This window comes from Poecilia latipinna, unplaced genomic scaffold (genome assembly GCF_001443285.1).
Source record: "Poecilia latipinna isolate Pla-1442-1.1 unplaced genomic scaffold, P_latipinna-1.0 Scaffold5, whole genome shotgun sequence".
Lineage (NCBI taxonomy): Eukaryota > Metazoa > Chordata > Actinopteri > Cyprinodontiformes > Poeciliidae > Poecilia > Poecilia latipinna.
This window is the reverse complement of record NW_015112621.1, coordinates 548,224-573,893: the sequence shown is the minus strand read 5'-3', so window position 1 is coordinate 573,893 and position 25,670 is coordinate 548,224. Positions and strand designations below refer to the sequence as shown.

At 40.2% G+C, this 25,670-nt stretch overlaps 1 protein-coding gene and 1 long non-coding RNA gene across 7 annotated transcripts in view; one reads left to right on the top strand and one right to left on the bottom strand.

Annotated features, from left to right (window-relative positions):
* Positions 1-2,094: 2,094 nt before the first annotated feature.
* On the bottom strand, positions 2,095-3,108 carry LOC106935238 (uncharacterized). The gene is made up of 2 exons (XR_001421862.1): positions 3,016-3,108; positions 2,095-2,938 (listed from the first exon to the last, which is right to left on the bottom strand). It is a non-coding gene; the product is annotated as an uncharacterized LOC106935238 (long non-coding RNA).
* Positions 2,936-25,670, top strand: part of nectin1b (nectin cell adhesion molecule 1b) — a 239,319-nt gene continuing 216,584 nt past the window's right edge. For all 6 annotated transcript variants that reach the window (XM_015015218.1, XM_015015139.1, XM_015015386.1 and 3 more), the window contains exon 1: positions 2,936-3,607. In XM_015015218.1, the coding sequence (XP_014870704.1) occupies positions 3,556-3,607 (52 nt within the window). In that variant the 5' untranslated portion in view covers positions 2,936-3,555. The remainder of the gene's footprint in view (positions 3,608-25,670) is intronic.

Here is a 25,670-nt window from a genome sequence, read left to right as displayed (position 1 = left end):
TTTGAGATGCCCTGACACACACGTTTGGTGTGTTTTATCCACTTGTCCTTGTTAAATAATGAAGAGACTCTGTAAATCTTGTGATTTCTGTTACAGTTCAGGAAGCAATTTAAAATATTTTAATTTGTCTGTGCTTAAACCACAACATAAAATTTAATAGCATTCTCATTCTTAATAAACAAATACAAATTTAAGTTACAGATTTATGGTGTGTGTTGGCCGTGCAGATGGAGAAGCGAAAGCACGCTAAGAAAAACATAAAAGTGGCGCTGAAAAGTTGAGTGATTAAAAAACAGATCTTCAGGAAAAACACCACAAACACTTCTGTATTTCATATGTTGCTCTGTTTGCAGCACTTTTTAATCCTTTGCTCACAATATGCTATGTTGTTGATGCAAAGCAATCTTGAAAGTCTCTAAAGGCAGTTATAAATAAAATGTGTAATTACTAACCTGTCACATAAAAAGTTTGCGGTTGTGACGTAAAAAAATGTGAAGCAGTTCAAGTCTTCTGAATGTTTTAAGAACTAGCTTGAACATTAAGCATGTTAACCCTGGCCATCTGTAGTTATTAGAAGAACCACTGTCCACAAGAGGGAAGTGTTATCACATTCATTTACCTCCCAACTTTACCGCCTTGATCCTGTCCGGATGCGTCAGGAGAACACGATGAAATGCCCGAGTGGGAATATGAGGAAAATAAGGAAATGTGGGTGACATACATTTAGTCAGATGGCTCAAGAGGTAAAATATATCTCCACCCATGCACACAGGCTCATAATGACTCATTTTTCTGGCAGGAAAATCATTATAAGAGCAGTCATCTCTTCCTCTGCATTTAATTTACAAAACTCTTACTTCCCTTCGAATATGTAACGGGTCGGATCAGAACTCAGCCCCCCCCCCCTCCCGACTTATTTATTCAGCTTGTGGTTCACATGAACTCTGGCTGTGGTTGCTGCAGGCGCCATTGAGGGGATCTGTGGTGCGTCCCTGCTCACACAAAAATGTACACTTTGTCAATTACTTAATTGATTTGCAGTAAGTGGTGTAATGATTCATGGAGCTGTCAATGTGAATGTTCTATTGAATCGGAAAGGGAAGTTTGCAAAATATGAGGTGGTGTAGAGGCTTTACAAAAATATTGGTAAACAAGCTTTGTGTGAGATTTCAACAGGGCAAAAAAGTGAGAAGGATGTGCCTTCAATCTGAATTGTGTTTCCCTTTAAGACTGTGAGAAACTCACTAAATCGTAAAATACAGAAGCAAATGTTTTCTCTGGTCACATTTGCAAAGTTAAACTTTCTGAACAGCAGATTTTTACCTTTGGTTTTGATTTGCATTTCTCAGTTTTTTTGTTTGTTTGTTTTTTTAACTGAGAAACTAAACCACAAGCTGAGAGACTTGGTTCTATGTATGTTTAGGGGATTTTAGCCTCTTAAGCAGTGGTGGTCTCTGCATAAATGTGGCCCTGGGCGAGGCCCTCATTCTGGGTCATTAACCCCCAAAAGCCCACCTCAAACGTAAGATTTAAACAATATGTAATCAGTGGAGAATAATTAATTACTTGGTGTAATTTAATGCTTTTTAATCAAACATAGTGCTAATCTGACAAGAAAAAAGCATTAAACAAATATTTGAAAGTTCATGCAGCGCAAAATGTGATTATTTTGCGCTTTCCCCTCTTTACACCTTTTGTAATTTTGATCGTTTCATACCCAATTATTTCCGTCATAATGTCCATGTCAAAAACCGACACTGTTACGTTCATCTTAGGACATCTGCAACTTTGATTTTTCTTTTTACACAAACCTCCCAAAATGAATAGTCTTTTTCTCACAATTTTTGCACAATCACCCCTTTTCCATTTCATACTTTCCAATTTTAAATGTGTATTTTTCACTCATTGTAAAAGACTTTAGTTTACTAATTTATTCAGATAAAAATAATTAAAATTCTGAAATCTCATATTTAATTTGTACATTTTATCTAGAAACTTTGAATTCCATTCAATTTCAATTTATTTAGCTTTTTCTCTGTGTAGGCTAGCCAATTTCAAAAAATATGCCAGAAAATAAAACAAAAAACACACAAATCAAAGTGTCCTTGTTAATATTATTAGATTTATTTAACATTACCTTAGAGTACAGCCACATAAAGTGGAAGAGTGTAGTAGTAAAATTACAGAATAACTTTAAACTGTGGTTGTTGGGGGTTATGAAACGTTTCCAAGGCAGGTATCAATGCATGCATGGTCGGTATGAAATGTTATGTGACTGATAGTTAATTTTCAAGCCTAAAAAAGGTGTAAAATAACCAGAACTAAAAGGCATGAAATGATGAACGGGTAAATTAACATGGATCCTTTCTCTACTTCCTAAGAAGTCAAAACAGGGACACTCAGTCCCCAGTGGGCAAGTAAACAATATCAAATTCATTTTGGGTGCTTGTGACACCCCTAGAATGTGCTGCCCTGGGTGTGTGCCAGACCCCCCCAAACACCTTACCAGAAACCAAAACAGCTAACATCTTCACCTTCACCTTACAATGTCATTAATTCCTATTCGTTCACTCAGTATTTCTCTTTGTTGTTGCTCTAAATGTGCAGCCTGAAGTTAGGGCTCCGTTGCTCGCTGTAATATTTTTGCAGGACAGTTCAGGCTCCTCCCCAGCACCAACGTCACCCGATCCCTAACAAAGCGTCAGCGATAGTCGGCAACACATTGTGGTGGCAGATCTGCGGGGCGCTGCGCAAAGCGGGACCAGCAACGCTGCATTTCATGTCCCCAAAATATTCCGGGAGAAGTGCGGAAGAGCGCGCATAGAGATCTCTAGAGTCACTGCAACTTCATCGGCCGGCTGTGCTGTGCTGCTCTCTCCCTCCCCAGTCTGCTCAGGCTGCTGCAGACCGGAGGAATTTGTAACTTGCGGAACTGAAACTGGAAAGCGTGATCCGTTAGGCGCACTGTCAGTTTTCGAAGGAAGTTATTATTATTTTTAATAAACGGCCACATACTTGGAGTTGCCTTCCCAGTGTTGGAAACTTCCCAACGCAGCATCGATCGAGATCCTCCCGCCCACTTTACCTCTGATCCACAATACAGGAAGGCGGAGAGAGAGAGAGAAAGAGAGAGAGAGAGAGTTGAGCAGCCGCAGCGGTGGATGGAGCAACAAAGGCTGGATGGTTAAACTACAAGAGTCCCTCTGAGGAGAACTCAACAGCGCTTTCTGTCGTCGCCTGATATTTTCTTAACTGGAACTCTGTATCAGCTTGGATCTCATTCCGGGGACCCCATCCAGAGCAAACTCTCCAGAGCCAACCCAGCGGGGGGGAATTCGTCGCAGACGTGAAATTGATGCTTTGGCACGGAGAGTCGCGCCGCCGAAAACGTAGTTTTGCGAAAGTCTCCTGTAGCCCAGTGAGGGAGAGGTAGACCAGTCTGCGGCCGAAGTGGGATTTGCAGAAGTTGCATGCGTGTTCTTTGTCGCCTCGAGTGAGTCCCGTCCACCCGCTCTCAGGTTATCAGAAGAGACCCACCGGGATAGTTGAGGTGCCATGGAGCTGTTCGCGGGGATGTTGGCATTCCTGTTGTGGCTGCAGGTCCAAGGTAAGCCGCAGTAATCCACAGACACCAGCAGGGAATCTTCTGCCTTGTTTCACCATGACCTCCCGTCTCAGTGTTGCGTGTGTGCAGGATGATTGTTCTTAATCACTCCAATATATTGGAGGTGCGAATCGATTTGATTGCATGTTTTGGCAACAAGGTGTTTAAGACTAGTGAGGTGAAAATTGGAAAGCGTTTTTTTATTTTTTTATTTTTATTTTGTTTCTCTCTGTCTCAGAAATCTGCCCTCTTCAAAATAAAAAACGGCTGCAGAATACTTATTGGGCTGCCAAATAATGAACTTACCAGGACAGCAGGCAGATGGCGATATGTGCGAGTCATGCAGGCCAAGGCATCCTTAAGTTTCCCAATAATTCATTTTAATGGCCACTGGGCGACACGCAGTGCAGTGGAATGATAATTGAAACGTGTTATTCTTGCCTCCTATTCTGCAGTTAAACGCAAACAATCAAAATTAGATCAAATGAGGTGAATCTTTGAGGGGAGGGGGTTTAATTTGTGATATGTTGGATTTTGTTAGGGCAGGGGCGTATCCACAAAGTTTTTAAATGGGGGTCAAATGGGGGGCAGTAATAGTCCTGAGGTGACCTGTCAAAGCCCAAAAGGCAGAATACGTTTCAGGTGTTTTATGATGCTGCTGTCACATAGAGGGAGGTGGGAAGCAGAGCCAGGAGTGAGTGAAGGGGATTTAAAGATGGCACACAAAAATAGGAGAGAATAAATAAATAAACTGTGGGAAATACTTAAAAAAATGAATAATCTAACAAACTCACGCTACAGATGAAGATGGAACCATTCAAACAATGATTTCCATTTATCTTTAAGTTTTCTCTTGTCTGCCAAATGGCTTTTTTTTCTCTCTAGGGACCACAAAAAAAAAACATGTTCCAAAATACAGGTTCTAGATATAATACCAAATCCAAATGCAAATTTTCACCCAGCCCCGTGGTGGGTGGCAACACTGTTTTCAGGAAAAGAATGACGTTTGTCTTCCAATCTGATTTATGCCAGTTCTGGAGAAAACAACTCTGATAAAACAAAGTGATAAACCAGTTGATTTGTTGTAGCACATGCCATGCATTTCAATTGAATCGATTTTAAATAAAAGTTCTGAGTAGAAATTATAGAAATGTAATTTCTAAACACATTTAGAGAAATCAGTTAAATTCCAAAAACAGTGTAAATTTAAATTAATGTTCAGCTAAATGTGCTCTTCTGGTTTGCCTTCTGTCTTTAAAAATTAGTTTGTAATTATATCAACTTTAAATCTCTTCTAAGAAGTTGTCAGAATAAAATGTGCTGTTCATTAGCAATGACTGCCTTACAGTTAAGAAGCTCAGCTAGCTTGGGAGATTGACTTTAGCATTAGCCCTGTTGCTAAACTAGATAAATAAAAACTCAAATCCTTGCTCAAACACAGAATTATTTTCAGCCACAAATCTTTAGTCCTTAACTTTTACTTAATTAGTTCATACAGCTCATATAAACATATTAAAACTGCCCTCAGGATTAAGAAGCTTAGCTTGCTAGCCAGTGTGAGTTTTGCATTAGCACTGTCTGTCACTAAGCTAGCTAAAACTTTGTTGGATACAAAGTTAAACCCTTGCTCCAACAAAAATAACAGAACTTTTTCTGAGATTTCATATTCATATATAATATAACCTATTTAAACATTTGCACAATCCTTAGCAAATTAATTATGACATCTTCCTTAAATTTATCAAAAATATTTAGTCAGGCTTCATCACCTAAATACAACTGCTCAAGTTTGAATTTGATAATTTACTGAACACTGTGTTTTACATACACTTATCCACATTTACAAGATTTTAATGACTAATATTTAATTCCCTCTAAGATGCCTTTGTTGTAGAGCATTTATGTATGTTTGAAGGGGCGATAGCTGATAAGTGGATGACTAAAGTGATATTTTGACATTGATCATCTTGACATTAATGCTGCACAAAGTGACTCTGATTATTTCCACACATGCCTAATAGGCCCATCAGACTCATTGGAAGGAGTGTCATTATTCAGGTTGTATTGACAGGCTCTAATTGGAAAACAAAACAGGCCCACGAGGAGACATGTGCGTACGTGTTTGCAGTCCATTATGCTTAAGGGGGCATTTAAGGCTTAGTCGAAAGTTTTACCGGTTTGCTTACATTTCTGGAGCTTCAATTTCAAGTAAGAAAAGGAAGAAGGTCAAGTGTGGTCAAGAAATATCAGATGTTTTGATCGACACTGATGGGTTGATTTTCCCCCGATTGGCTGCTGTTTGTAAGTGAGGTTTCCATTATCCCCGTTGTATGTCTAATAAATTTTTCCTTTTGGGATATTTTGCCTCGTTCAGCTCCCTTTTCTGTAGCTTGAGAACAATCGAGATTCTGACCTTGTTGGCGGCGAGGCTTCTTGTGGGGTCATGTGTTTAAGTCTGATTGAATACTTTGATCAAACGCGCTGTCTGATTTATATTGAGATGATCCCCTTGCTTGTGGAGAAGATCAGGATTAGCTGGGTCTCTTGGGATTCGTGGTGGAAATCGTTTGAAGCTGTTCAATCAAGTGTGCAGGAAATGTCTCAAAAAGTGCCCTCCAAGCATCCTGGAAATTTCCTATTCAAGTAAAGCAGGAGCCGGTATTGAGGCATAATTAAGACGCTGTATAAATACGCTTCATGTTTATATCCTTCTCTTTATTTGATACCAAAGCAGCTAAATAATTAATGTCTGCAGACATCTTTGGGGAGAGAAGAGACTTTAATTTCTTTGGCTACATGAGTTGGTAGGACCCGTTTCTTTTGGCATGCAAACACAAGAATTCGGTCTTTCACCCTGAGGTTAAAGGGCGATACCATAAATGCCCGCCTGTCTTTGATGGCCTAATTGATATACAGCATGTTTCAGGCTCCCCCCCGTCCCCTCTTTTTTTAACCAAAGCACAAACAAGTGAGAGAAGGTCGAGACAAATGAATGTATAGCAGCACAGAGAAGCCTGCTGCAGTCATCCACGGGTTGGGAGACATTTGTGCTTGTCATGGTAATAGCCATTTGTGGAAAACAAAACAGGTCCAAATTCGTAAACGGAGAAATGTTCAGAGCTGCCTGCCAAATAGACTGTCAAATGGAAGGAACAGTGAGCATAACAGATCTGTGAATAACAGCAGCAGCTCCGGTCTGCATTCTTATATCAGTGCTCGGTCTCTCCAGGATTCCAGGCTGATATTTAATTGGATGTGAATTGAGTTAGCAACCAGGTGTCTGTTTTTTATGACTTGGCTCCTTTGGAGGGTCATGCTGGTCTTCCAGCCTATATTGATGTAGGTATGAGCAGTGGTGTAAAAGTATTCTCTGACTTATATTATTCATATTAGAAAGGCTTCACATTTGGGAAATCAAAGTGAATTGCTGAAGTATTCATACCGCTTCAGCGTTTTCTCATTTTGTCAAACTTTAATGTATTTCAGTGGGACTGAAACGAGTGGAGAGCTGTGAATTGGAATGCAAGTAATGTTTGGTTTTCAAATCATTTTACAGAAATAAATTAGAACTCTTTTCTAATTTATTTCTGTAAAATGATTTGAAAACCAAACATTTGTGTTTGTCCTCCTGAAGTCAGCTCCTTGTAGAGACAGCATTCCCTCTGGCTGAAGTTGGAAGGGTTTTGGGGTATGTCTCTACCAGCTTTCAACATCTGGAAACTGATTCCCCCCCACATTCTTCTTTTCCAAAAAGATCAAGCTCAGTCAGATCTGATAGATCGTTAAATAAATAGAGCCTCTATTGGATTTAGGTCTGGACTTTGACTGAGCCATTCCATCACAGGAAAAGCTTTAATCTAAACCATTCGTTTTATCTCTGGCTGGATGATTAGGGTCTTAACTCTTTTTCAGCCTGTAAAACGTTTTTGGTTCCAATCCCTTTAAAAAAAAAAGCAACACGGTGGTGGCAGCAGCATGCAGGCATGATGCTTGATGTTACCACCAACATAATGCTGTCACCATTTTTTACAATGTGATGGTCACAGCACTGTCCCCTATTATGAAGCTTTAATGGCATCATGAGAGTATGACACTCTTATGTAACATGGTGTGTGGATATGAATGTTGACTGTTGCATTTAATTTACCGTATTTTGTCAGAAAGAGCCAAAATAAAAGTTAATAATTGATGTCAGCTGAGCAGAGGACTTTTGGAGACATCCAAAGCTTCTGCCAAAAGTCAACATTAACCCATCTGGTCTTCAAGATGCTGCTGCTGTTCTCTAACAAACTTACGTTTTGTTATGCAAGAGTTTAAATGACTCCATAAGAAGGTAGGGCATTTATAAAACAATCAATTTTTTCCCTCTAATTCAAAATTAGGCATTGATTTACGTTGGTCTATCTCAGGGAATGCCAGTTAAACAAATTAAAGTTTGTGGTAGTGATACGAACATGTGAAAAAGCAACAAGATTTTTATTTATAGCCGTCTTTTGGTAGTTAGCTAATAAATGTAGCGCATTTTTACTATCAAGACTAAAAAAATAGTTGTTGGCGATATTAGTAATTTTTTAACATTGGTATCAGTTGGATTTGCATGTTTATTAACAAGCGATATTCATGTTCACCTTGTTGCTATTTGTTTCTGGAGGATTAGGAGAGAAGATTAGAAAAGCTAGAAAAATATACATAAAATATTGGTAAATATCGGTCATCAGCCATAACAGTGATAACATCTGTGGCAGTTTACAGTTCGATATAGCTGTTAGGGATGGCCATGAATATGCTGTTATTCAGTATGAAAAGGGATTTATCTGTGGCTCGTCACGTTGTGAACTGAGTTTGCTGCAGACTGCTGCAGTTTGTTCAACACGTTTCCTGCTCTCTCTCTTTCTCTCTCTCTCTCTCAAATGAGTTCCTCTAGCTGGAAGCTTCATCACACATCTGCATTTATTTTCATGTCACTAACCCCTAAACTGTTTGCTCGTTTCGATTCCCAGGCGATGTCCCATAAAAGCTGTAAGTCGGCGTCTGATGTTTCCTGCTGGATTTGCCGAGCCACTGCTCTGTTGTCGGAAGCGATGAAGAATCGGGCAGCTTGATTTCTGGGCTTGTTGTTGAAAGCCTGACACACAGCACTTAACTTTGACTTGTGACAAATGGTCACATGCTGTGCTGCAGCAACTGTTTGTTTTTTGTAATCTCATTTGAAGCGTATAAAGCACTTTTGTGTTGGGAATGTCACACAGTACAGTTGGATGGATCGATTGAGAGCAGAGGGACTTTGAGGACAGTTAAAAGCTCTTTTTGGAAAAGGGAAAAAATAGATGTTTGGTGATGAGTGCTGAACCAATGTAGGGCTTCTTTAGTTCTCCAAGTGTTGGAAACACTCGTGTGTACTTCTCCTAAATAAGTTATTTCCTTACTTTTTTTTCTTTGATGAAGGTTCTGTCTAGCACATCTGAACAAATCTCCCCTGGTTGGGTTGGGATACGGTCACTATAAAAAAAAAAAAGGCCCAACATGTTTTCCGTATCTTTTTTCCGTATCAAACCCTTCGAGGAGACCTCGTGCCTCTTTGCTGGGAATGAGGCCGTTCCCATCAGGATTTGGAAAGTGTTTCATCCGTGCTTAAAGATGGACGCTTAAAAGAACTTGGACCTGAAATTTGCCAGCAAAATGGGCACCGCCTCATCTGGAGCCACCAAATGAGAGCCTCATGTCGAGTCCTGCCACATTTATTATCCTTCCCTGTTATTTATTAACTAACCGTTTTGGGCGGCTGGTGTGTTTACCCACCTGTGAAAAACTAGCAAAACAGCGTCTCTCTTTGATTCGCTCATATAATCCCCATACTATAGTATTCACACCCCTTGAACTGGCTCACATTTTGCTACCTTCACAAAGTTCAGCACATTTAATAAAGTTCTGTTGCAGATCTTTTGCAGGATGTCTTTGCTGACTTTGCACACATAGACGCTGAGATTTTTACTAACTTTGCTTTGCAAAATAATTCATCCTGAGTTGGGGTGAAAGGAGACATTTTCAAGCCTTACCACAGACTTTAGACTTTGACTGGGCCAGTTGATCACATGAATGCGCTTTGATCTGAACCATTCCATTGTAGTTCTGGCCTTATGGTTTGGGATGTTGAGCCAGGTCTTTTGTTCTTGTCATGAGATTATTTTTCATTTAACATCCCCATGGCATGACTCTGCCACTACCATGTTTTACAGTAAGGATGGTTGAGATTCTCCAACCTGACCTGTGGATCTCTGTACTTCAGTCACTTTACATTTATGAGCCACTTCATTTTCCATCACACAAGATCCCAGAAGTTTGTGGTTTTCACACTTTTTTAATATTCTATGCTTTATTTTCTGTGGTACTTCCCTCAGATTTCATCATAGTTCAACCATACAGTTGTGTTTAGAAAGTAAAGTCATTCCAGTTGACTTTTTAACTTTAATTCCCATGTCAGCCCTCACGCTTCAGTCACATTTCCACTCTCTAACGTGATGCGAACTTGGCCCGTTTTGTATTTTTCTTCGCATGAGTGGAAGTTAATTGTGTAATTGCAGCGTGCGGCACACCTGCATGCATCCATCTGCACTTGTTGTTTCTCCAATCATGTGCTCAGGGTTCCCCTTTAATTTGTCACCTGCATGCATGTCATGGAGTCATAAGTCACATTATAATTAGCGTTTTCACTTTGTTTATGTTTTATCCTCTTTGCGGAGGAAATTCTAATTGGTTCTCCGTGGCGTTTTTGTTTTCCTCTTGGATGATATAAAATAAAGTGTCTCTCTGCGGATTGTGGGGCCTTGATGGCTTTTAGTTTGAATGCAAATTGCTTTGATCCTCGGCCCTTTGGGGAGACTCCCTTTGGTCCCCGCTGAGGTGATGGATGGGTGAGAGTGCTGTGAGTCCTGGGAGACTAGCTGGAGGGAAGCTGACAGAAGATTAAGCTTCGCTTTTGCTGCTGGAGCTAATGGAGGCACTTGGCCACTCAAACTTCATCTCGCACAGCATTTAGCTCATTGTGGTTCTACTGTCAGCTCTTTGGCAAATCCCCCTCAGAACACTGCATGAAGTGTCTCTGTAAAGCTCCGATTTCCTTTATTCTGTCTGTGGTGATTGTAGACATAGAGTGGCTGTTCATTAATTACAGGAGCTGTGTTTCCTCTCTTTTAAGTTTTATTCTATACACTGAATTAGTTGATCAAAGAGGGACCTCTTTTCTCTTCTTTTTGAGTTCATGATTCTCATCATCGCTTACCCCTGTGGTCTCTGCATTGAAGACTGCGTATCACAAAATAGATGAATAAAGCATGGCGAGGAGCACTGGGCCTAAATAATGGAAAGGTTATCACAAAATGGAGCATTCCTTGCATGTGGAGGACTGAATGAATGTTAAATTAAGACGGTTTTCTTCTCCTGTCAAAGTCAGCTTAGAAAAACGCACATTTAAAAAATGCTTGAAATGTGTGTTTGACATCATAATCAGTGAAATACAGTAGTGGCATTATCAGGGTCTGGGGTTATTTAAAAATAGATCAAAATCACCCAACATTTCGCATGTAAACCAAGAAATTTCATTCTGAAACACTATGTTCACAGTGAAACATGGTGGTGGGAGCATCATGCTTTGGGCTTAGTTGATTGAACTAAAAAAAACTCACTTTATTCCCCAAACCTTCAGGCAGCTGAAGCTGAAGAAAGATTTTATTTTCCAGCATCATTTTGTTTCACAAAAGAAACATAAAGCTTCACCAGAATAAATACAGTCACATTTTGAGATGAATCATTTAGTCTACAACTAAATCCTAAATGTAGGATGTAGGTCCTGAAATGGGGCCTGTTGGCAAAAGATGTCTTCAAAATCTGGGGCATTTGGAGAAGGTGTGATAAAATATTAATGTGTGTGATTTTAGCTAACTCTTACCAAAGAAAACTGAATGCTTCAATTGGACGCTTGTTTTGGTTTAAGGGTGTGTCGTAAGCCTGTCACAACAAGCAATAAGTCACTTAATTAACATGAATAAAGATTAGCTGGATAATTTCCATTTGGACAACAATCGTTAGCGAGATGTCGAAATACAGCATTTTGAAAACGCTGTAAACATTTGACACCCAGTAAGAAGTTGTTAGTTTGCACTTTTTTCCCCCAAACTGGGAATATTTCCTGTTTTTCCTGTCTAAGCTGGATGATTAATATATTTGAAAACACATTCCTGGTTACAGAGACTTCATACGGCGACTTTGATTATTGTAGTTTCGGTTGCTTTGTTTATTTCTTTAGGATATCTAAAAGGTTTGCCAGATCCAGTGTTTAATGTTCTCTAAAGTTTTCTTTATGTCTTTGAGAGGGTGTTGTTATTATTATTATTATTATATCAGTTGAAAATGGTCACAAAATGGCCACATTATCATCTATCGCAATCATTTCTGGGACAATATATTGTCCAGCAAAATTTGTTATTGTGAGAACTGTGTGTGCACAAATGCAACCAGATTATAACTCATATTTTACTGTTGAAGTTCTCCCTGGAAACGACCCGTTTTGTCCCCCCAGTCGGTTTGGACAGAATTTATGTCCCATTTAATGTGTTTGAATGACTCACCATGGTGTTCCTCACAAAAAACCTGGCATTTTAAAGCTCTTTTGAGGTTTATTTAGCTGGCTGTTGTTTCTATGAATGACAACGAAGTGGCACGAATCCGATCACTTGTACTGGGCGTAGCTATTTTAGGGTGCTGGGGAAGTTTCATCGAGTATCAGCAGTAAACTTTCTCCCGGCCTTCTAAGGTTACCAAACCTTTTAGTCACTACATAGAGTTTGGTATCAAATCCGGCATTTGCGTTTGGCTTTCGGTCTGTCCGACGTCCTCTCCTGCTCCCTTTCCATCACCTCAGACAGCCATCATGTCGGATCAGGAAGGAACAACGCATCTATCAGCAAGTTACAGCCGCAATCCTACACCCTGAATCCTTAGAATTTCTCCTGTGTTTCAATTCAAATCGCAGCATCAGCAAAGAAAATCAATGGAAGGGCTCAAATACAGCCCAGAGCCTTTCTGATCGAGTCTCTTCCTTATTTAGCTGATCCTTGTCAGGAGATTAAACGGTTAAATTCTTGTTCTGCTCTTGAGAACTGGAAATGGATCGACTAACTGTTCTCGCTTTGTCTCGTTCTTCCCACCAGTCAGATAGTTTGACGTCTTATAATGGATCAGACTTGATCAGATGCAGATCTCTGATGGGAATGTAAATATTGCGTGTTGGAGGGCTCGTCACAGTTGGTGCCGTTCTCATCGGATCAACTCGTCGTCTTACCATTAACTTGTTCAGTTCCTCTCTTCAGTTACTATAGTTACTGCTTGGTCATTTCCACTAAAAGCATTTTCTTCCTTTTCAGAAAAGCCGCATCCATCTCTTTATTTTTCCAAGCTGCCGTGCAAGAAGAACGCAGCCTTTCACTGCATCGTTTTTTCTTTCTTTCTTTCTTTTTCCATGCAGTCGTCTTGTATTTTCTGCTTGGCTGCTTTAAGGAGAAGAAGCCATAGGGGTGTACCATTCTTTGCTCATTGTCTCAGAGTTTACAACTAGGACATTTAGTCACGAGCTGATCAGGGATCGAGAGAGAGGATAATTCCCAGCCTTCTCGCTCTGAAGCTGTATGCCTTTAAAGTACTGGGGATCTAGTAATTGCAGCTCCCACCTTTCCCTGTGACAGCCTGAAAAAGTCCGTTTACAGCGACGAACCGGGCCGATGTTCCCCCATTAAGGAGCAAAGAGGTACCAGGAAGCATTTTGAGGACATCCCGCAGTGTCTGACTATAGAGGGGGGGAAATGGATCCTGTACGGTCTTCTCTGCTCTGTTTTGAACCGAGCCAAAGGCATTAAATTTGTAATTGGCGTGACAGGAAACATTGCACGTTCTGTTAACTCTGTGTGATCGGTTCTTCACGTCCTGGGCAGCCCTCCGTCTCTCTCGCAGCTTCTTCATTTTAAAACCAGACGAACCAGTTGGTGTCTCTTTGCCGTGATTTATTTATTTTTTGTTTCTTTTTCCGTTGTTTGTCTCTGTTAGATTTTATGCTGACTTTTGCAGTGTGTTGACGAGAGCTGGCCTGCAGCTCTGCCTCAACTCTCTTCAGTCAAACTGATAAATCAGCTCAGCTGGCTGACAAAGTAGACCAGCACAGGCTGTAAATTAAACATTAGATACAAGATGCTTCCTGGGAACAATAACCACTCTGTACTTTGCCTCTGTTTTATGGTTTTTTATATTAAATAATTCCAGGCTGAAATAACAGGAAATTAGTTTCAGCGGAGTTATTTTACAGTCAATCTGTTGTAATGTATTTCAGCAGGATATTATTGTATATTGGATTACAGCTGGAAATCTAAATCCTTTACACAATGGTATAGCATCAAGCAGACTTTAAATGTTTTCAGTGTGTTAATGTATTTTTGGCAGCAGCAGCACCACTATAAGTAGCCAAGTCTTGTTAAAACAAGATGCATTACCGCTGCTTTATAAACTGAGGTTGATAAAAATGAATTTCTTTCAAGCTAGTTTTCTCTTTCATTTAGGGGTAATATCAAAATGACAGAGCAGCTTGTCTTGGTTACATTAGCATTGAAGAAACATGCAACATTTAAAAAAAGCTAGTTTGTGTGTATATTTGTTATAAGCCTGGAAAATGCATTGCAAACTCGCTATTGTAATATCACACACAATATACATATTGGGGAAAAACCGCCATGCTACTTGACACGTTATTGGCTAGTGATCACATAGCAGAAAATCCAGGAATGCCATTCCTGCGCTCATGATGCTAAACTCAGCATTTGCGCCAGCGTTTCCCAAAAGTCATTCGAGTAAAAATAAAATGTTTTTCACAACCTGTAATGAAAAGATAAAAAAAATCAGACAATATATGAAGAATTTCAAGCAATGTGAGAAAATCGCTATGATTCGCTAACTATTAGCTGTAAGACACACAAGTTAGTTTCAGAGGACCATATCTGCTCTAAACTTTAATTCTCCTCAGATTTCTTTTAGAATTCAGTTAGAATTTATTAAAGCTATTATCCTATTTGTGAAAAGACAAAAAATATATTTCTAAATGCTTTTTGGTGTTAAAATGTAGAAGAAAAATCATAAAAAAATGGTCAAAGTTAAAACCTTGACTAGAATATAATACACTGATTACATTTTGTGGAAAATAGTTTTTATTTATGTAACTTCTGCATAGAGAAATTGGACGTCTCAAAGTTATAGTTTATCTCCATTTCTCAAGGTCACAATGTCATGAAGCAGCACATCTCATCAGCTGGATGCAGCTCTACAAACACAGTGCTTTCTCAGTGACTAAACTGAATTGGAATGCATTCATTTTTGCTAGATATCCATTAGATTGAAAAGCCTGTACATAACTGGATTTAAGTAGAATAACATAAACTGAATTACTTAGTAGTTTTTATGAATTTGCTCATCTTTGGATTATAATTAGATTAGATTATAAAACATCTGTACCTTTCCTGCATTGCATGAAGCAGTTGCTTCAGAAAGTGAGCTTGCCCTGCGCTCACTGCGATGCGCTCATTGTGTCAGAGCTTCGCTAATCTAACATGACAGTAAATAAAACATGAGCAAGTGAACTGTAAACATAATGGAACAAACAAAGACCAACTCGGTGTGACAGGAAAATGTATACACACGTTATTTATTGTTCTGGTTTAAATGATTACAGAGGATAAATTTACATGTAAATGATGTGTATTTAAATGTACTTTGCTGTAGATATGAAATGCAATAAGATATTGTCATTACATTCCACATCAAATTTGCTTTGATGCATTTTTTTTTATAGAAGTCTAACATGAACAATGAAATAAATATTTGCAATCTGGTAACAATAGATGTATGGATATACAAGAAGTTTTATTTATTAACAGCACATTTTTGAAACAAGTGAATCAAATTACAGTTTTTTTTTTTACATAATTAATAGGAAGTTTACTTTAATTTATTTACATAAATTGGCCAATTTTCCATTGGGTGGTTTTGACTGATGATCTACACTAATACATTTTTAGATTTTTTTTCAGATACATAAACTTTCATGTTTCTTTTTATATGTCAAAGATTCAAACTCACAACTGGAATGCCACTCAAATTTTCAGTCAAATTAAACCATAAATTGATATCATCCTGGATCTTCTTGACATGTTTCACTTTTGTAAATTGAAGCTGGTTGTTTGATAAATCCTAACTGCACTATTTATGTCCAAAATTTTAGGGAAAATATTTTTAAAAATTCATACTAATCAATGTCATTGCAAGCCTTCAGACTCCATCGCTGGACATCTTCTCATCTGAAGTTGAGCTCAAATTTAATCATAACTTGCAGGACATTTCTAAATGGAAAATTTGAGCATTTCTAAAATTTTGCAGCGTTTTAGTCTGCGGCTACGAAAAATGTTTCCAGTTAAAGTGTTCCTGAAATTTCCATCATGGTGCCACATAACTGAAGCTCTCCCAAGTCTCAGAGCTTATCTCCTTCAAAAAAAAAATCCTTTCATTTCCCTCGTTTACTTTCTATAAATCTTGGTTGTGCACCTACCACCTTCTATCTTTCTTCTCCCCCCCGTCTCCTCTCTCCGGTTTCCTCGCTCTCCCTTTGAGGATGGCGCGCGCCGAGTGTTGGCTTGGATAGCACTTGATACAAAAGGGGGTTTGTTTCATGAAATGTTTCCTTTTTTAATGAGCGATGGTGTTCGCTCATTTAATATTCCGCACCGATATCTCTCCGGGAGCTGACTGCGCTTCAAAGCAACAGCGTGGTTGTAAACGGGAGTGGGTGACGGGGGTGCTTCAGCAGCGGTAGTGGTTGAATGAAAGACTTGGGGGACCTGTGAGGGGGGGGGGGTTTCTTATAAAACACAAACACAGGTTTATTTATTCTCCCTGACATATAGCTAAGCTTCTAGCGAGCTGCAGCTCGGTGCAAAGCTCCTTAGTGCCCCCGCCCTGTGCAGGCAAACTAGAAAAATATGAGTGATAACAGGTCAGCTCATATTTCTCTCTGTGTGTCTCGCTGCTCCTTGTTTGGATCAACTTTACACACAATTTCTCAGTATAAATAAGAGTTGAGTTGTTTACATATCAATACATATCCTGTTCTTCCACCTCACACCCGGTTTCCTCCGTTAGTGGTGTATGAATTTATAAAAGCACCTCACGTTGGAAAACTTTGATCTTTTTTTAATGTATTTTTGTTCTCAAACTTTGCTCTAAGACAAATGGAGATGAGTGTGGAGGTGGCCTGCTGTGCAGAACTCATCCCATCACTTTGGTAATGTGGCAGACCGTGACGCTCTCTGCCCAATACGGGGAGCCGTTCAGCAGACTGGCACCCAGAACTCATATCCAGGTAAAATTTCTTCCACCGTGGATTTGTCACCCTTGTCATTCTCCCGCCAGTCTGTCTGACACGCTGTCACATTGGTCCACGGAACAAGATGTTTCAATTTCCCAGTGAAGCTTGAATAATTTACTATTGCCTTTGGCTTCCATTGAACTGTGTCTGATATCCTCTTCTAATGTCGTTTCGTACTTAGAATGACCTCTGACTTTTAAGAAAGAAAATAAACGTCCGACTCCCAGCCTGTACGTTGATGTTTCTGCTTTCTCGCTTGCTTGTTATTTAGTTATTTGAATCTTCATATAGATCCAGTTTGGAGTTAAAAATAGTGCAACAATCAGTTCAAGGTATCTTCCTGCATCAACTCAGCAACTTTTTTTAATGTTTCAGCTTGTATGCACCAAGCATCCAGCATACTATGCAAAACAAGGTGAAAGAAGACATTTTTTATTTCTCACATTTAAAATAGAAGCACAATAAGCACTGTGTAACACAGACCTTAGTAGAAAATATGCCCACTTACATGTAAAAGCAGAATCAACCAGTTCTGCTGCAGTTTAGTGCTAAATTGTTTTAGAGACTGACAGTCTGGAAAGCAGACGGTTCCAGCAGACATCATCCTGACCCGGGCGCAGCCTTGAGTCGTAATGCAATCAGTGCTTCAAGTAAAATGTTAATATTTCAAAGCAGTTCACAATTTGTTATGTTTGTTATATTTTATCTTTTGCAAGGACACATTTTTTCTACTCCAGCAAAAGAATGTCAAAGTTGAGACTAATTCACTGTTTATCGCCAAATATGCATAGCATTATGACCACTCAAAATTTGCTTTCTTTTAAATTATATGGCTAGTAATTTGTTAGGATTTTAATTTGACATGCTGACCCACTACATCCTTTCATTGCTGTTGCCTCTTAGGACAATTTGCCGTGCTTGAAAGCAAAATGGTTCAGGAAAGATTTGAAGAACGCTACAATAAATTTAAGATGTTCACTTGGATTCCAAATTTCTCTAATCCAGATCCAGTTGGACGTCTCTGTTCAGATCTGGACAAACAGGTTTTGCATTCAGGTGCACACACTTCCTGGTTGCACATCAAGGAAATTCCCCGAGTTGCACTTGGGAGGAGACAGTCATGCTTGGGTGTTGGATAATAAAATCTTTGTTGAAGGTCAAAGACAGATCTAGCTTATAGTTGACCACAATCTTATTACCAGCTGGCATTGACATTTTGTCTTGGCTACTTTGCTGCTTTTCCCTAAAGGTAAATATTTCAAATCCAGACTGGATGCGTATGAAATGCCTCCTCCGACCCCCCCGTCCCCTTCGGTCTGCGTCTCCTCTTCACATTACCTCTTCCAGCTCAACAACTTCTGCCAGGGGTTTCCACATGGGGGCCTCCACTCTGGCAGCAGCCTTCTTGGCTTTGGGGTTAGTGAGCAGAATGAACCAATCAGCAATCTGGAAAAGGGCTTTGATACCAGTAAAGGAATCACAAGGGGCCATTTTGTAATTCACAGCAGTTGTAAGCTCAACCATTCAACTAGCCAAATGTCACGTCAGGCCAGAGAGGCAGAAAGTTGGGGAGAGCTGAGAAACCACCCCCCATCCTTCTGCCCCCCTAAGGTTGTTTTTTTTTTTTGCCCTGTAATAAACGAGCAACCACCCACTCGCCCATTAGCTCACGGTCTGGCAGCCGTTTCTGGAGTCTGCTTTTCTACCCCGGTTTTCTTCTCTCTTCACATAGGTAACATACAAATATTTACCTCTGAAGATTGGATATGCTGCTCTAAATTGTTCCCAGGACTCAGGAGCGTTTTGGTCAGGCCGATGACGCTCAGAAATACGAACAGAAGCGTTGAAAATGTGTCAGAAACTGATGAAGTCCCTGCTCTTTTACAGCCTGCAGATTCACATCCCTCAGGGTTGAGTTTCAAATCTTTTTGCTGAATACACCTAAGTATTGTATCGTCCTTTCCAAGATGCATGGGGGTGAAATGGTGAGGAAAATAACAGCCAAAACATAAAAAAGAAAGAAAAAAAGGAACTTGAGATTTACATGCAGACCTTGCGGGGATGGGAGTGAACAGCAGTCACGCTGTTCTTGAATAAGGCTATGTTCCAGGGGTGAGTCTGCTTTGACTTGAAATAGTGTTTTTGGCTGACGTTCTGTTTAGGCACATTTGGGGCCTGCTCACTGGAAGAAAAGACTCAAGCAAGTAAAAGTTCATTCAATTTTTTACAGCTCATTAGGTCTTTTTTGTTTCCACACGGGAGGCCCCTGAACTCTTTAAAACCTCCCCACGTTCTCTATTAAATCTATCTTCAAGCAAATTAATGGCTCATTGAATAATTGTGAGAATGCTATTATGCATTAAATAAAGGAATTTGGAATGAAATGGGAAGATCTTCTTGTCATATTAATTAAAGGATTCCTTATTCTGAGTGTTATGCTCCATTTTAAATCAAGTTAGTTGAAGTCGGGGCGTAACTGGGTACCTATATCTGGATTTAGGAGGATATTGGCCTCTGGACTGGACTCACTGTTTTGGAACTTCTTTCAAATAAGAATAGACGGATCTATTTACATCTGTTTTAATAGGCAGTTCCTTAATCTTGGGAGATCGGTGATTGGCTTCAAACGTTTGAAAATCAACCACCGTCCCCTTTTTTTCTGCCGTGAGGGATTGACTGACAGACCCGCCCACCAGGTCATGTCTGCACTTGTGCCGTTAACAATCGTCACTGCTGGCAACTTTGGTGACTTTCTCGCTGTATTTAGCAACGTTTCAGACCAAAAAATGGGTATCTGTCAGAATCGGAATCGACAGGTCAGACTTTTAAACTGCAACTCCTAATCAAAATGACATTTGTGTTTGTTTAGCTTTCCTCATCTTGACTTTCCCATGTTGTTTTAACCAGCTGACTGGCAATGTGCAGCCAAATTAGTCTTTTTTTTTTTTTAAGAGGTGAAAGTATAACTAGCAAGATACCCAGAAATGCTCAGCAACAAGTGGCAGCACAGGCCTCTGCTGTTGAAGAAAACTTGGTCACTTTGGCGTGACATTTCTATAAAAACTTAGGAATGGTATAATATAAAATGTGGGAAGCACAACTTTTAAGAACATTGGCATTCCTTTGCTGGCAGGTAAAGGCCGAATAAAACCTGTCATGCCTGAATGCGAGTAGCTGAAATATACCAAAAATCAAGAAGGTTGTCATAATGTTTGATGGGGTTTTTTTAATATAAATGACTTACACTTTGTTGGAAAGGTAAAAGTGCCTGACCTTGCGCAACTGCGGCCTTACGGGTACCAAAGGAAAGAAAAATGTAGCAAAAGTGGTCGGCATGAAACTGCATTGCCAAGGATGTGCTACATCTCTGCTGTTTGTGAGATTTAAAGAGACAACTCCTGTTCGAGTTGGTGATGCTCACGAGACGGTCGTGCAAATGAGGGGAATGACTGCTGATGTCAGTGCTGGAGAGTTGAAGGGTTAATCCCATTGGGTTGTTTGCTGTTATGCTCGTGTGATTCTGGAGGAAGTTTTTCTGACCGGATTCCAGGTCAGTTTGTTGTCCGCCACACTTTGCTGTCTCCCCCATCCTCTCTTTTCATTCTCACACTACTGATGCTTTGTGACTGCCGTCGGGTGTGTGTGTTTATTTTTGCTGGGAAGACTCGGGAAAGGATGCACTGAGGCATAAACGCACGTGTGTGTGTGTGTGTGTGTGTGGGTGGGTGGGTGCGCGCGCATGACTGTGAGCACAAATGCACACGGCTGCGCGCGGGCTCGAGGCCGAGGCAGCGCCGCGTTGCCGGCCCTGCTCCCCCCCGATCCTGACCCACTTTCTTTTTCCCCGCTCGTCACTCCCTCTTTAATTGCCGCGCAGCACACTGAGGCCATCTGCTCGGCTGAGGCCTGTCGCCATGGAGATGCTGGGAGGCTTTACGGATTTGCTGTGAACTGACCAACAGGGAAATGGAGGTCAGGGGATGGGGGGAGGGTGTTGGACAGTTGTAGGGGTCCTAGAGCTGTAATGTTGACTTTGCACTAGTGCAGCTGAAACACACACATCTTTTTTTTTATTGTTGTTATTATTTTATCCAGGAGCCCTGACAGATTTTCCAAATTCCGTCCCTTACTGTAGCCTGACATGAAATTTAATAACACTGGGAGCAAGCTGCGAATTCCTGCACCAAAAAACTGAAAAGTTTTATTGTCAGCAATAATTTCATTGTCTGTATGTCAGTGAAACTTCTTGGCGACTCCCAAGGACAAAACGGAGCTTCCTTAATGCAACCAATTACACCGTTGGTTTTTGCCAACAGAACAGTTTTAGACAAAAGGCTATTTGTCTGTGTTAAGATTACAGTGTTGCCAGATGTATATTTAGCGTCATCTCATCTGCCTGCTCCAATCACGCTGAGCTGTGTTCCTTTATCCTTTCGAATGCCTTTGTATATTTTGCTGCTCGTGCCCATTTCCTTTTCAATGACACGCCTGAGCGGGGAAGCTAGGTTTCCAATTAACACTCAGGCGTATTTCATTGCCTTGGACTGCACAGTTAGGTCACCACACTTTCATCAAGCCTGTATTGTGTGTTGTTGAGGCAGCCAGATATTCCATTCCTGCTTTGCGTGATTATTTGAGCAAATAGCTAAATGTGGTATTTTACTCCGGGAGAATGTTTTCCTTAAATGTCTCTAATGGAGTCTGGGTATTGACCTCTTGGCACACGAGCAGCGCCGGGCTTTGGGAAACACTTTTTATATTTACTCCTCTTTTAAAGGTCAATATTGGAAGCTGTCATTTCTGAAGTGCCATTTATAGGTCGGTACCTTATTAGTAATCAGGTGGAGTTTGGATCGATGCAGCTCCTGTCCTGTCTGTGTCACCGAAGTGCCAACATTACGACTTGTAAATTAATATCTATTCCAATCACCTGTGACACATTAAGAGAAAGCGTGCAGCTTAGTGGTGCTCATTCAGGAAATGTTTTGGCTACTGATCAATTTACATGTTCTAATTAGAGGTTTGTGTTTCACTTTCCTTCTGTTCCGACAACAAATAAATACCATTGATTCCAAAGTTGAGGTTAGCAGAATATAAATTTATAATTTTTATGAATGAAAAAGATATTCCTGCTTTTATTTAGTACAGAAAAGCAATGAGTATGTTCCTCCTAAATACAAAAAAAAATATTACTAGCAGTGTACATTAAGCTCGCAAGACGAGACTCAGATTTCTCAATGGAATGTTACTTCAAATTGATTGTGGAAAATTTTCCTATTCATGTATTTTTCATATGAAGAAAGTTTGAGAAACTGAAAAGCAATGCTGCTGCTCACGCTATTGGAGCGACATTCATTTTACTTGTCGTTGATTGGCTTTATTCCAAAGACTTGAAATAATAAAGAACCCGAATGTTAGCTTCTCCGCTAGTGCTAAGATGGCTTCCACTTCACATATTGGTGAATTGGAGGTAAATTTGTTGTTTGCATGATTAAAATGGGCAGGTGTAATCATTTTCAGAAGAGGTCACGAATGTTTGTAGATTTCAGCTGTACAAAATGTTCCCAGTAAGCACATTTGGATGGTATTTTAGTTAAATATAAGCCTTTTTCCAAAAGGTTCATGACAGTATATCATCTGGGACACTGGTTGGAGAGCTTACCTCAGCTTCGCACTGAATAGCTAAGAAACTGGAGAAGGCTGCTATTTTTGTGTGATGAATGAACTGCTAATATAGTCAACCTGTCATGGAAGCCAGTCTAAACTATGATGGCAGGTGTCCACCTTTTCTGTGTGTTTCTGTGCTTATAGTGTTTTTTTTTTTTTTACTAGACTGCCTAACAGAAGTCAGGTTGTCAGAATACGCTGACTTTGATGCCGTCAACATCTGCATAGATGTCTCCGACAGCGTTTTATGTTCCTCCATCACCCACCGGTGATGGAGTAATACAGGAGGCAGTGACAGCGGAAAAGGTAGCCCTGTCAATTTAGACTCCAGTGAGCACTTGATCTCTGAGCTGCCTGAATGTACAGTCAGAGCTGAAGTTAACAAGACAATGTACCCAATACCTGTAATTGGACCAAGCCCTTTTTGGTACTTTGAAAAAAAAAAAAAAATGGCGAGATCCGTCTGTCAGCTTGCACTTCAGTCAAGGTCGTGATGTTGCGAGCCGGGTGTGTTGTGTTCGCCACGGCGCCCTTGGTCCGATCACAGCTTAGCCAGCATCTGCTGTGCAGAGGTGGGGTGAAAAGGGCTGCACACTTCGGATGGTGCACTGGATTATGTGCTTGGAGAGATTAATCAAATCGTATGATGCCTTGCAATAAAATGGTTACCAAGTTTACTTTCATCCAGGCGGTTTAGCCAACGTTTTCACCTCAAGATGGTTTGAAGGGTATTTTCTGGGTCTCTGCTGTCACTGCCAAAGGGACAGCACAAATATGGTTTGATAAATATGGGCTCAGGGACTGAACTGTCCTTCAGTCAGATTCTATCAGGGAAATGCAATGTTGATCTGTTTCCTTTGGAGCTAGAAATTATCATAGCTTGAAGAACTTTGAGAGAGTTACGTGGAGTGAATAACTGTGCAGTATTTTTCTTACATTTAACAAGTAATTACAAGTTGCAAAGGCTACAACTAGTGGGCTAAGATGGAGAGTTGGCAGATGGCTCCCCTCTTCATCCAGGCAGATATCCAACGCAGATATCCCCAAAACACCGTGGTCTCCAGCAGTAACACTTACTTACTGTAAACTCACAAGGTAGGGATTGGGACCAATGGCGTGTGGTAAACCCAGAAAGATCTTGTGATATTTCATATATAAACCAGAGTTTCTGTGGAGTCTTAAAAGCCCCTGAAACAGTCGTGCTGCTCAGACCTGTTGTGCCTCTGGGAAATTAAAATCGGTGTGTACTTGTTAATTATCCACTATCACCTTCTTCGTTTTGAGAAAGCCTGTAATAAACAAGCTTTGGCTTGGATATGAGGAATTTGGCATTTGATTTAAACGTACCATGATTAAGTTTTAATGTTTAGAAGGTGTTGAAGTTATGTAACCGTGGTGTTGATCACTGCAGTCACATGTCAGGACTGGAAAAAACAACTTAGCCAAACAAGTGTTTTAACACGCCTATGTTAGTAAAGTGTAAGTGATCAGGTAAGTTAAATCATTTATGGTCTAAAAAAAAGCCTTAAATTCAACTTTGAGATTTATTTTTGAGAAGTTATTACACATTAAAAACCACTTGTGGGCCAATTTTAACTTCAGCAACAAAGCAAGGGATATCAAAGGGCTGCAATGAGGTTTCGCAGCACGAGATCTGCCGATATTTTGGAAGTATTTCTTGTCAAAGTGACGTCTATTTTGCATACAAGTGCTTTCACGTTTATATTGGCATGTGACTTCATTTAATGTGAGTTTAAGCTATTAGTGTAAGCTTAGTACGCTAATACTGAGCTTAGAGGACACACCTCTCAGAGGTGGGTCCAAGCACCTCTGGCACTCTTATTTTAAAGCAAGAAAGCAGATTAAGACTTATTATTTGCCTCACTTGGTTACATAAGCACTGAAGATTCCTCCGACATTTAAAAAATGTTTGTGTGGGAACACTTTGAATATTTTGTGCAAAAAAATCATCTGAACAATATGTAAGGACTGTTGCTAAGTATTGCTAAAACCTCATCTAATTCTCAGGAACCCATTATCATGTATTGCAAGCTGGACGTTTTGTTTCATTTCATTTCATTTTAAAGGCATCCTTTCAACCTAACGCTGATTGGTTAACTTGCTTAGCAACAGCCCTCTCAAACAGATACTTAGATTCACATAATCAGGCAAAGTGGTAGTTTTACAAGGCAAACCAATAGTCTGTCTCTGTATACAGATAACCCAAGAAAATCCCTAAAACACTGTTGTATTCATGTAAGCAAAAATTGTAAACACCAAGTTAGCAATTAATGAAAAAAACTGTCTGTATAATTGCTGGATTTGACATCATCCACCTGCAGGTTCTTGTCAGAATCCGAGTTGGTTAAGTGTGCTTGTATTAGCCGGCGCAACAAAAGTAAATGTTTCTCTTGGACAGCAGTGGAAGGAAGGGTTCTTCACTATTCAGCAGGAAGGCAATCAACTCAACCACTCAATGGAATATTTATTTATTTACCCTCCCGAAGCCACTTTGGTCTGCAAAATCCCCGGAGAGGAAAACGCATTAAGCCACATACTGTATTTACTTGTGTCTGCTTGATGCTGATGTACGAGGGCAGGCCAGAGATGGAGAATAGGAAATTGATCATCAGTGAATGAGTGTCAGGGGAATCTTGACATCCACAACCGTTTTTCACGCTTTGAGCTCAGAGAATCCCTGAGGCAGGGAGTTGCCACCTTCAGAGAATACAGCTACTTACTAAGTAGATTAGGACTTTGTTGTTAGTTCAGGCAGACGCACTTCAGTGGTGTGCTGTGTTTGATTGTACAAGATAATTGACTCGCCGACGTCTGAGTAGTGAACCCTGCTACGTCTCCTGATGCGTTTTCACTCACAAATGAAGAGTAAGAGCATTCCCATGCAAGGTAAAAACAACAAACATTCACGAAAGTTACAATCGCACT